General features: G+C 35.7%; 2 protein-coding genes across 2 annotated transcripts in view; both read right to left on the bottom strand.

The window, feature by feature from the left end:
* LOC100482139 (transmembrane protease serine 11A) overlaps positions 1-1,424 on the bottom strand; it is a 61,322-nt gene extending 59,898 nt beyond the window's left edge. The window contains exon 1 of the mRNA XM_034671998.1: positions 1,178-1,424. Within this exon, the coding sequence (XP_034527889.1) occupies positions 1,178-1,188 (11 nt within the window). The 5' untranslated portion in view covers positions 1,189-1,424. The remainder of the gene's footprint in view (positions 1-1,177) is intronic.
* Positions 1,425-8,220: 6,796 nt separating this feature from the next.
* LOC100481887 (transmembrane protease serine 11G) overlaps positions 8,221-13,236 on the bottom strand; it is a 49,966-nt gene continuing 44,950 nt past the window's right edge. The window contains exons 9-10 of the mRNA XM_002929922.4: positions 11,784-11,926; positions 8,221-9,725 (exon numbers count right to left, since the gene is read on the bottom strand). Coding sequence (XP_002929968.2) covers positions 9,564-9,725; positions 11,784-11,926 — 305 coding nt within the window. The 3' untranslated portion in view covers positions 8,221-9,563. The remainder of the gene's footprint in view (positions 9,726-11,783; positions 11,927-13,236) is intronic.

Here is a 13,236-nt window from a genome sequence, read left to right as displayed (position 1 = left end):
TCATTCATTTGTTCAACAAATATTTATGGAGTGCTGATTATGTGTGAAGCCTTGTAGATCCTGCCTAAGAACCCCAAAACCTTTTCACAATTACTTTGTGCTCACTAGAGGACTAATACAATGTGTATTTTATCAGTGGGGAAGGAAGCCCAGTGAAATCCACTAACTTAGTGGTTGAACTAGTGTTAAATTCTCACCTCTGAAATTCCCCAGGTAAAATCCTTGCCAGCTAGAGAGGCTGAAGGAGTCTGGGAAGTCTGGACATCGGCGTGTGGATGGCAGCTCTTGGACTGTGTCATCATACAGCTCTATAGATTTGAAGAAGCCCTTAATTTCTGTTTCCCTCAGATTCCTCATTTTAAAATGGGAGTTAATGATACTTATTCTGATCTCTCAAGGGTGTCTTGACTATTAAATAAAATGACATATGTAAAAATGTTTTGAAAGTGGCATAAATCTAAGCAATGGGGTGGTATTATTGTCATCATGGATGTTTAAAATCACTATTTTAACTGCATATTAAGTTATCCCAAAGAATCTTATTTTTTCCTCTTCTTTGCATGTACCAAACCCCCTTTTGGAAAAAAAGACCTTGAACTAATTGAGTTTTTTCTTTAACATTTAATAGGGACAATTTAGGAAGTAGACAGGCTTTCCCCAATCTGGATCTCCTGTTTCCCTTCTTCCCACAGGAGTCCTGGGATTTCTATGAGGAAGGCAGTTGTCCTGAAGCTCTGGACCTCTCAATCCACATTAGTTCCCAGGACTGACTATAAGGTATAAAGAAAAGCAGCAAAAGAGAAATGCTATAGAAGTTAAGTTCAGTCAGTTACTTAAAGGAGGCTTTCCTTAAAACAATTGAATACCTTCCTCAACCTCCCAAAACCAGAATCAATCAGAGCATAAGGTAATACAGTTTTTCATTAACTTCTAAAATCCCAGCTGTTGAACTTGGCAACATGAAATAATGCTAAGAATGATTTTTAATACAAAAATATTGATTTCAACTACAGAGATTAATTAATGCAGCTGCTATAATAATCCCAGAAATCTCACAAGATCCATCAGATTGACTCCATTGAGGACACTTCTCAGGCAATGCTCTGACATACTCAGAATCTAGCCACTGACAGACAGTAGAGCAAGCAAGCCATTTGCTAAAGAAAACTGAACTTACCGATACATCATCTGCAGGAGGAAGAATATGATCGTGAAGGTCTGAACCCCCTGAGCTTGACTTTCTAATCAACTGCATGCCATCTCTAGATGTATTAGAGGTATACGGCCGAAAGAAATTAAAACAAATTACAAATAGTTGAAATGAAACTAGTTAGACAAGTCTGAACAGAGAAGCCTCAACCCATAGAATGGCTTGAAGAAAACAGCCCAGAGATAGCATAGTCCCGACAAGAAAGCAACATAGTTTTTTGGTATTGACCAATTTTGTTAAAGGAAAAGAAACTGGTTGTGAGGATTTGAATGAGAAATACCTTAGGAATGCACTAGGATTAAGAGTTTAAAGAAGACTATTGGCAGATATACAAATACCTTAAAGAAACCTTCACATAAAAGCTCTTAATAAAAATAATCAGGTATCCTAAAACCTAGAGTCATAATATGATTCAAGAAATAGGGGGCGCCTGGGTAGCTTAGTCGTTAAGCGTCTGCCTTCGGCTCAGGGTGTGATCCCGCATTCTGGGATCGAGACCCACATCAGGCTTCTCCTCTGGGAGTCTGCTTCTTCCTCTCCCACTCCCCCTGCTTGTCTTCCCTCTCTTGCTGGCTGTTTCTCTCTCTGTCAAGTGGATGTATAGAATCTTTAAAAAAAATAGTTTTTATTTGTTTGTTCAACAACAGTTATCTCCATGTATCACAGAGGTATAGTGAATTTATTAATATATGTAATTATTTTTCTTTTAAAAAATACCTACTTCTGAAAGTACATACAAATAAATTCATATCAAACCAGATTTCCCCCCAAATCACTTAATGTAATAAATACACATGCTACAATTTATACTTATGTAATAGAAATTACAAATATATTTTCTTTCAATATGTGTATATATAGAGAGAAAGCAAGAGAAAGACATTTATCAGAATGAAGAAAATAAAACAGAAGATTGAGAAACAAATAATATTTTCAATAAATTTTTAATCAGATGTGAATTCCTGCTCTTTGTAAATACTGAAACATTAGAGATGAAGCTGAAACTCTGACCACTTCCTGATATGGCTCCTTTCCTTCTCCTCAGAAGCAACTAATGTTATTAAGGCCTGTATTTTTTTTTTAATTTTATTTATTTGTCAGAGAGAGAGAGAGCGCGCAAGCAGGGGAAGCAGCAGGTAGAGGGAGAAGCAGGCTTCCTGCTGAGCAAGGAGACCAACGTGGGGCTTGATCCCAGGACCCTGGGATCATGACCTGAGCTGAAGGCAGATGCTTAACCAGCTGAGCCACCCAGGTGTCCCAAAGGTCCATCTTCTTATAAAACAAACTAAGCAGTTACACACACACAGACACACGCACATATGCCTATAGAAAAACATGAATATTGATTAAACAGTATCATATTATATACATCCTTGTGCAATTTTTCTTCCCTTAATATTTTGAAGCTCTTTCTATGTTGAGAGACATGGATTTACCTTATTTTTTTTAACAGCTGCACACAGTATGAGCCTTGATTATAATCTTACAGCCAAATAATACCCATTTAAAGGGAAACACTAGTTTTTATTTATTTATTTATTTATTTATTTATTTATTTATTTAAGTAGGCTCCATGCCCAGCATGGAGCCCTATGCAGGGCTTGAATTCAGGATGCTGACATCAAGACCTCAGCTGAGATCAAGAGTCAGAGTTTTAACAAACTGAGCCACCCAGGCACCCGAGGGAAACACTACTTTAAATGAAGATTTTCAGCGGTCATTGCTTCTAACACTTAGGAAAATTACAAAATAATCTTAGTACTGTAGAATGCTTTAAGTGCATAGACTTTAGAAGCAGAGGTGGGGTTCGAATCTTAGCAGTTTTCAAGTCTGTAAAGTAGAAATAAGACTAGTGACTACCTTCTGAGGTTTTTTTGAAGTGTAAACATGTCAATATATGTAAAATGCTTAGAGTACTGCCTTGTGCAATGGAAGCACTACAGAAATACTAATGCAGTACTTGAACTCGCAACCCTGAGTTCAAGCCTGAGCTTAGATGAAGAGTCGGACACTCAACCGGCTGAGCCACCCAGGCGCCCCTTAAAATATTAACTTTTAATATTAGGACCTTAGTTTAGTTGCATATATTTTCTAACTATTTAATAGAGAAACACTTAGTGAACCTCATTCTATTAAACTATACAAGGAGCACACATAGTTACATTCTTCCCTTCCATCTTTTCCCTCCTTTTTCTCTACACTGTGCTCCATGGACTAGTGAACAGTGGCAGAGATGCTTAGAATGGAATTCTGACTCCTTGATAGTTACGTGAACTTGCACAGGCTACTTAACCCTTTTGAACATCAATTTCCTCCTATATGAAATGAGCTGATACCATTTATGTGCAGGACTTTCATCAGAATTAAATGACACAGTGTATGTAAAACTGCCCAGAACACTGTCTAATAATAAATGGCAGCCTCTATTATGGGTGGCAGACGGCCTGGGAAAGAAAGCCCAGACTTTGGAAGGAGATACACCTGCCTCACAATCCTGGCTCCCCTAACATAGCTGCTGCTTGGCCTTTCTGTATCTTCACTTCCTCATTTATACACAGAATTAATGATAGCTTTCCAGACTATTGTAGGAATTACATGAAAGAGTACATGTAAAATGTTCCCTAAACTGTGTGATATATACATATAAGACCTGAATAGTGAACTGTGTTAAGATAAAATGGTGGCCTGCTATGAATGTCAGCATGGCAGAACCTGGTAAACAGTTTGCTCAGAACTCCTCTTTTGGCCCTGATGTCATCTGTCTCCTTAGCTTTCCTGGTCTTTGTTTATGGCAAGGTAGAAAAATAATGACTGGATGTGAAGATAAATTCCAGAACTCGTAGTGGGAGTTTAATAAGCTGTAGGCTGACAAAAGGCAATATGGCATAACAAACATGAAACACACAGCTTGAAACAAAACTGGAACCAGATTTCTGTCTCACTAACTATAATTTTGAGGAAGTTATTTAACTTTCTGAACTTAATTTTCCTTCTCTGAGAATGGTAATGTATGTGCAAATTAAATGAGATTACCTCAAAGGCATTATCTGAGTAAAAGAATCCAGACTCAAAAGGAGACATGGTATGTGATTCCATTAATACGCTGTTCTAGAAAATGCCCAGCTTTATAAGGACAAAAATCAGAGTTTTCAGAATCTGATGGTGACAGGGAAGCATTCACTACAGGGAGTTTTGGAGATGATGAAAATGTTTTATATTTATGGTGGTGGTTCTAAGGCTGTATATATTTGTCAGAATTTGTAGAACTATTCACTAAAAAGGATGGATTTTACTGAATATAAATTATGCTTCAATACAAATATATAATTAAAATAGAAAAACCATTTAGCGAGACTATAATAATTGTGAATAAACAGTACTTGTCAAGGACTAGACATTATCATCAATGCATAATACTTCACAACAGCCCTTTGGGGTACAAATTAAACCCATTTTACAGAAATAGAAACTGAAGCTCACAGATGTTAAATTAATTTGCCTAATCTCACATTTGAATGTGGTGGTAATGATGGCATTTCCCCCCTCAGTTGTCTCTGATTCTAAAAGGCCCCAATCTTTATCAATCAGATCTACTGTATGAATGGCTCCTGATACAAAGCTGGCCCTTAAAAATAGATCTCAGTAATTCACTATATCAAAAAATTGTATATAGTTGTTCATGCCCAAACCTATAATTTTAAAGTTGGAATTTGTCACAAAATATTCTAAGTATTAAAAAAAAGTTTGTCAATTTAACTTAAATTGGCCTGCTACTGCTCTGCTATTGTCTCCTATCATATGATAAAAAATCTTAATAGCGCATAAGGATTACATCATGAGGCAATAGCAATATGCCTGCCTTGAGTGAATATTTTTCTTCAACTGATTTTTTGTCCTCTTTCTGCTAGTGGGAAATTACAAAACCGATGCCACTTTTTCTAGAGACTCCTCCTCTTAGAAGGTTTTGCCCTGATATTCCCAAAATTGGTAGTTTGAGTAGCTGTGATTAGTTTCTGGTATGAAAGGCAGCCCCAGTGGCTCAGTTGGTTAAACATCTGCTTTCTGTTCTGGTCATGATCTCAGGGTCCTGGAATTGAGCAGCTAAACCAGGCTCCCTGCTCAGCAGGGAGACTGCTTCTCCCTCCCCTCCCCCCCCTTCTCCTCCTCTCCCCGCTCATGATATCTCTCTTTCACTCTCAAATAAATAAATAAGATCTTTTTTAAAAAAAGAAAGGCTGGTGAATGTATTGTTAAGACAATATAGGATAGGCAGGGTGCTGGGGACCCCAAGAGTATGACTTAAAAAGTGTTTCTTGCAACTATTCTCTCATTCCACTCTGGGCGTCAGCCACCCACCCTCCCTACATAATTCAGTTCAAGAGAGCCCAGTCTCCTCACCTCTTATTTTTATTATTATTTCCTGGCCTAGAACCCATGTTTGCCTCTTTCTTCTAAAATTTATCTGATTTGGTTGATTTGGAGGAAGTAAGTATCCTGTCGTAGTTTACTGTTACGGCAGAGAAAAAAGCCCAGATACTAGCTAGCTATAGATATATATTTCTTTTTTGAGGAAATGAATGTATGTGTGTGTGTGTGTGTGTGTGTGTGTGTGTGTGTGTATAGTGCATATACATTTATGCATATATGTATGTGTGCACATAAAATGATGCCATTTTTGAAAAAAAAGTGGGTAAGCCCTTTATAAGTGTTCTTTATATTTGTAAACAGAACAATAGGATTACAAAATTTTAAACCTTAATTACCTCAGGAGAAAACTGGGGAGAGATGGCCAGATTTTTCTGTGTACTACTCTAAGTTGGAAAATAGCTTTCTAACTTTAGAGCTTGAAATGCAATTAATTACAATAAAGTATATTTAAAGAATTATGTAGACCAGGAGATGGCAGCATAGTAACACATTTGGTCTATGTTTCTTAGGGCCTTTTTTAGAGTGTTTCATGAACATCGATTTGGATCATAGTGATCTGTTGTTTCTACATTTCTTCTACAAGGAAACAATACTAACAGGTTGTGTAATCCAGTCCCTGTTTTAGTTGGGTTGGCTTCTTGCTTAAAATATTATTTGATTATTTTTTCATGGTCCATAAATAAAATTTTATTGGAACACAGCCATGTTTATTCACTTATAAATTGTCTGTTGCTGTTTTTGCACTATAATAGCAGAGTTGAGTAATTGTGACAGAAACTGTATGTCTCATAGAGTCAAAAATATTTAGTATCTGGCCCTTCACAGAATAAGTTTGCTGAACCTTGTATAATGAATTGTTATTTTGTAGAACTAAAATTTCTTTTTAGAAGCTCTATGAATATATAGTTGATCTTATAATTTCAAGATGTGTTACTTCATATCCTTATCCTTATGATCTTGGTTCAAGATTTGAGGAAAGTAGGATGGGGCTTCAATAAATGTCTGAAGCATAACTTTTAATCTTTGTGACTAAGTCATTCCAATGCTTCTCTATTATTTGCCACTCTTTTGTTTGGTTGCCATTAATATATTTTTCTGGGTGATAAGAAATTCTCTGTTGATTTAAAAAGCAACAGAATACTATTTTTGAATCTTCAATATACCATTATTTGAGGAAGTTCTGGGATCTTTGTCTAAGGAAGGTTGAAAACCCATTTGTGACCACTTCATTCTACCTGTGGGTCTCTGGTGGGCCTGATACTGTTTATACAGAGAACCCTCTCTACTAGTGGGCCAATGACACTGGAGGAAGGAGAGTCTAGAAGTCATCATGCTATGCATGGCCAACCATATTCTCCAAAGGCTTTGCTATTTTCAACAGCCATTATCAAAAATACTTTTACCTGTTTATGTGGTCTTGAGAACAGGACTTGGTTTTATGTATAATTGCATACCCCAATGTTTAGAATTAGAATACCCAATGTCCAACACATAGAGGTTCCAGAAATGTTTGTTAGATGAATAAGTAAGTGATTTATGTAAGTAGTTGCATACAATGCTCTAGACCAGTGATATCCATAGAACTTTGCTGATGATGGAAATGATGTATATCTATGCTGCTCAATATGGTAGCCATTAGCCTCATGTGGCTATCTTATATTAGAAATGTTATTAACATGGGTGAGGAAATGAATTTTAATTGTATTTAATTTTAATTACTTTAAATCTAAATCCCAAGTCCCATTGGCCAGTGGCTACCATATCAGATGGTGCGGCTTTTAGTTGATGGTGATGCTCTGCGACTTATCTCCACTCTGAGGTGTTAATGGATGATGGACTGAGCCATTCTGCCTCAGCTGAATATGTGTATCTCTTTTCCAGCAGTATCTATTTATGCATTCTGAGAACATTAAATAGAATATACATGGTATGATTATGCAGGATATTTGACAAATCTCTAGAGAGAGATTAATATTGATTTCTTTATATCTATATAGACCACTTGAGATCTACCTATAGATAGATATCTATCTCAATAGATCTATATAAACAGCTTCCTTCACCCAAACAGGTTCAGTTTCCAAATGATCTTAATTTGGCTAGGATTGTTTAGATATAAATGTGATCATCATAGATGAGTCTTTTAGCATTCTCAACACGTTAGCATTATAAAAAAAGGGAGAAGAAAGGTATTCTCAGACCCATGTGAGGAAATTGTGGTTGTAAGATTTTTAACAGTGACTTTTTTCCTCTGACTGTTGATCCCGAGGCAGTGGTTCTCATCTGGGTGATTTTGCCCCCGAGAGGACATTTGGCAATATCTGGATACATTTGGGATTGTTACAACTTGGTGGGGATTACTATTGGCACATACTGTGTAGAGGAAAGAAATATAGCTAAACTTTCTATAGTTCATGGGATAGCTGCCATCTTTCCCCACAACAAAGAATTATCTCTGACTAATGTCAGCAGAGCAAAAGTTGAGAAAGTATATGCAGTATACTGATGAGTCAAAAAAAATGAGTTTGAGTTTATTTTATAAATATATTTTAATGTATACAATATAATATTACGTATGTGGGACAAGAGAGACTCTCGGCTGATATAAAACTCAGAAGAAAATCTTAGCACAGCAGTTATTTTATTAGCCAAATTAATCATAATGGGGAATGGGGGGATCAAATGTTTAGAAGCACAGAAAAGGCCTGAGTTTTGTTCCAAACTAGTCCATAGTCATATATAGTGTCACAAAATATACATTTAAATACATATGAAAATGACTATTTTATCATAAAAGTTAAATCTCTCCAAAGATGCTTCCTAAATTATTCGAATATTCTCTAAAAATATCATGCTTCAGAGAATGCTAGCCATTTTTTTAACAGGAAATTTAAATATTAGACAATAAGGTCTTTTTCAAAATCTTGTATCAAATTGTTTATGAATGTCTAATCTTATATTGGCTTCTCATTTATTTATGAATACCTAATTTATATTGGTTTCTTACTCTGTGGGACCCTTACTTGTTCTGAAGTTGATAGAAAATAAAACTATTTAGAAAATAAAATGCATTAAGTTCTAATAAAACAGAAGTGGAAAGTAAATTTACATCAGGTTTGAAACTTCTCTCATTTTTAGAGAAGGAAAGTAGCTCCTGCTCATAGATTTCTTTTCTTTCCTCATTTCCATCTAACAAAAAGGCCCAGCAATTTTGTCTTTTGTTCACCTAAATATCAAAAAAGCATTTTTAGGTAGCGTAGAACAGAATCCTGTGCTCAGCAATGTTTCCAGTTTTGCTGTCTGGTCCCCAGATTTATTCATTGTTCCAAAGTAAATATTAGGTAGTTGTTTAAAGAGTTTAAAACCTGTACTTTCTGGTGTAAATGTAAATGTCAATATATTTCAAGTTTCAGAGACAGGTACATGTGCATCTGAGGACAAAGGGGAAAGGACTCATAGTAGTGCCATCTCATAAGTCCTGATTTCACATCTAGCACCTCTCCATCATTTGTGTTAGCATTGGTCCAAACGAATTACCTTGATTTGTCTAGTACCTTGAGCCTACAGATTCTTAATGAGGATTATTTAGTGAGGAAGATAAAAACTGTGGAGTCAGGGAAGGGCAGCATGCCCGGTCAGGGAAAAATATAGAGAATGCTTAGCCAGTTGGTACTTGTCTGACCAAATGGGATCTTAGCAGCAGTGGCAGATCTTTGTGAAGTTGACAGTATCTTGTATGCTCCTGGTTAGCAAAACACTTCAGATGATGGAAAAGGAAGTCTGCTTTCCTCATGTTTAAAAGGAATGTTGTCAGATCACGCTTATTTGCATCTTGAACTTGATGACAATGGACCATGGCAACTCATACTAAACACCATTTGCTAGAGACCACATTTATATTTTGCATATAGAGGTGATTGTTGCATTAGATGTTGGTTTTAGATTTAATCCAGTCCCGATAACGAGTCACTTTGGTGTAAATTCCAGGCTTGTTTTTTTTCCCACAGTCTATTCCCCAGCTTACTATTCCAACAAGATACCAGATGTTTCTATCACGTGCTATAACCAGAGGTCCTCCAGAATCACCCTGAAGAAGAAGAAATGTATATTGTCAATAAAATAAATGAAGGGGAGTCAAAAATGCAACTTAATGAACATGTGAATGCCTACTAAATTAATATTTTAAATCAAGGTATGTAAAATGAATTCTATTTTTACTTACATTAGCATTAATGTAACAGTAGAGTTTATTACTTATTTTCTCTGTTTTTACCTTACTGCTTCTGCCTATTTGTGTTAATGTCTTCATTTGGAAGGCAGTGTGAGTAAAACTAAGGTTTCAGTTTTATTTTGTGAGTTTTTAGTTTTTCTCTATCTAAATAGGAAGCACAAACTGAACCTAAGTCCAGGCATACAATTTTTACATGAGTGATGACCTCAAGGCTCAAGTATATGTCACCTCCATGAAGCCTGTCCTGTTAACTAGATATAATCACTTGCTTTGAATTTGAATTGCACCTTACTCCATTCACACCAGTTGATAGGAAGCTGATCTGGATTTTATACTGTTGTGTAGTAATAGGTTTAAGAGGAGAAATACAATGCAAAGGACACTCCAGGCAAATGAACATTATTCATTACAGACAGGCTTTTGTTTCCAAATCAAGAGTTAATCCCTAGCCCTCATGAACTGGTTTGAAGTGTGTGAATCTTGAGGCCTTCCCTAATATCTTTAACCTAAGTTGTAGACAAATGATTTTTAAAATCTTTTTAGCAATGAACCTATTCTTTCAAATGAAGAACTATATGGAAGCCCCTTTTAGACTTATTTTATAAGGAAAATGATCCCATTTGAAGCAGGCCTGGGGTCCTATAGTCTTGTGCCTTTAGTTACCTTTCCTTTTCTTTCCATGCTTCTTAGTACTCTTTAGGGCTTAGGGGATGGAGTATGACAACTCTGGTCTACTAAAAGCAATGCTCCTCAGCTCCTTTCCTGTAGGACAACATTCTAATTTAGGTCCTCAGTATTTTACTTTGCTACTGGTGAAGGAAGCAAGGGAACATGGACCAATGGAAGAGAACATCTACTCTTATACAGATTTATGTTCCTGATCAAAAGTCATATGATCCAGTTGTATTGTGGACCACCCTGTTGATTCTGCTTTTCCTCAGGAAGTAAAGTGAGTGGAAGGAGATCTTATATTCTAGAATATGTATCCAAATCCTAGGTTTTTATTATTTTTGTTATTTGTGTGCTTTATTATTAGATTGTAAATTCATTATGGTTTCAGCGTAGGGTTTTTTTTTTTAATATTTATGTTTCCTTCAGTAATTGCCACATTACCTTGCAATTTACAAAAAACCCCTGAATGAACAAGTGAATGAATATTTATTTTATCACATTACAGACAGCCAATTGCAGATCAATAGTGCCACCTTCACGTTTAGGAAAAGCATGTGTACATGTCAAATTCTCAAAAGTTTCCTAACCCTTCAAGAATTGCTAAACTGTTGGATTCATGTCAAAATCTTTATTATTTTAGTTACTTATTTTTAGTCTTTTAAGTGGCCTCCTTAAATGCTTAATACTTGAAGTTTTGTATGGTTTGGGGAAATGCTATTTATTTAATTAGATTTTAGATATAATTTGTGAGGTAACACTTTAATATGAATTAGTGTGGTTAAATATATTTTTTCCTAATAATGTAATTTTATCTGAACGTACACTGCTAAAGGTCAAAGGGTTGGGCACTGGTAGGGCGATGCTCTATTGGCCATGGAAGTATCTCCAGACCTCATTCCATAGTGCCTTACAAGTAGTAGGGATTAGATACCTGATTGGTTATCATTGTGACTTGAAACAATGATTTTGTGGCTTTCTGGCTTGGTTTCTACTATCTGCTTCCAGTTTTTTTTCCCTAAGTCTTAATTTGCAACTGATGGCCATTTTTTACAAATGGTTCTGGACAATAAAAGGTTGTTAAACGAAGAGTATTTCTTATAGTTCTCCCATTCCCTCTTCTTACACTCTCCTCTCTCCTCCGCATCTTAATTTTGTGGAGGCATATGAAGTGACTTGGTCTATGGTCAGTACAGCCACCTCTATTCAACAAATTCATTTTTGTAGATTTGAGTCTACTCTTACCTCGCAGGCATCTAGTTTTCCCGTCAAGAATCCAGCACATATCATTCCTGATGATATAGCACCACCATATACATTAACTTGGTTACATATATCATTACTTATGATCTCTACTTCAACTTGTCGCAGAGTATTGGGAAAGGGACCTAAAGAAGAAAAAAATTAATAGATGAAGAATTTTCACATTGTTGGTTATGATGGTTAATTGTTGTATCTTACAAAGCATGGATCAGTGATAAAACATATGTCTTGAAGTTGACTCTGTGCTTAGTGACAGTGCTCAGGTTCAAATTCTATTTCTTATGTGTCTTCTACGAACTAGGTACCATTCTTGGCACTTTTACATCCACTATCTTACTTTATGCTTGCAATAACCAACAAAGATAGATATGAATATGCTCTTTTTCAGATGACAAAACTAAAGCTTACCTGGTTATGAGTCTTGCTAAATGGGGAATAACCTTAGAATTACACCCGGGCATTTCTCACCACCTGGGATGATCTGTGATAGTTCACCTTACCTTACCTGGAAATCTGCCACATCACTCTAAAAAGGACACAGCTATACCGGGAATGGAGAATCCTTTAGGAAGAGCAGTATAGAGCAAGATTGTACTATCAGAAAGTAATTTTAATACTGAATAAATGGAATGCTATTGTTTCATCAGAGAGACCATGTTTACTTTGATCTTAAATGGCTATCCAAAACTAATTCCAGAGTAGATAACAAATACCAAGATAAGAAGTAGATCGTGTTTTATTAATGACTCACACATTTATTCATTTGTTATATGAAAAATATTATTTCATTGTCTATTGTATGGTTTTTGTCATTGTGTTCTCATTACCACTTAACAGCTTTTATTTATTTATTTATTTATTTATTTATTTATTTATTTTTTCTTCTTTTTCTTTTTTTTTTTAATTTAAATTCAGTTAGCCAATATATAGTACATCATTAGTTTTGGTTGTAGTGTTCAATGATTCATTAGTTGCGTATAACGCCAAGTGTAACAGCTTTTATTTTAAAGACTGTATTAGTCCTTCGTATAAAGATGGGTGCTCTGTTTACAACAGGTTCAAAAACAATTGAGAAGAGGAAGGAGGGCAGGGCTGTCAGTTTGATCAACTAGTCAGGGTAATACTGTGCTAAAAGCTCTGGTTTTGGAGGCAGCACATATGAGTTTGAACACTGCACAATTTATGTGCTATTTATCCTTGTGCAAGTTATTTAATCTTACTAAGCATCATTTTACTCACCTGTAAAAGGGGAAAATGATACTTATCTCACATGTTTATTGTGAGGGTTAGAAAATAATTAATGTAATCAGTTACGATAGTGTTTTTGTTTTTTGTTTTGTTTTTAAAGATGTTATTTATTTATTCGACAGAGAGAGACAGCCAGCGAAACAGGGAACACAAGCAGGGGGAGTGGGAGAGGAAGAAGCAGGCTCAT

The sequence above is a fragment of the Ailuropoda melanoleuca genome, chromosome 11 (genome assembly GCF_002007445.2).
Source record: "Ailuropoda melanoleuca isolate Jingjing chromosome 11, ASM200744v2, whole genome shotgun sequence".
Lineage (NCBI taxonomy): Eukaryota > Metazoa > Chordata > Mammalia > Carnivora > Ursidae > Ailuropoda > Ailuropoda melanoleuca.
Note: the sequence above shows the minus strand (reverse complement) of the source record. Positions and strands in the feature narration are given on the sequence as shown.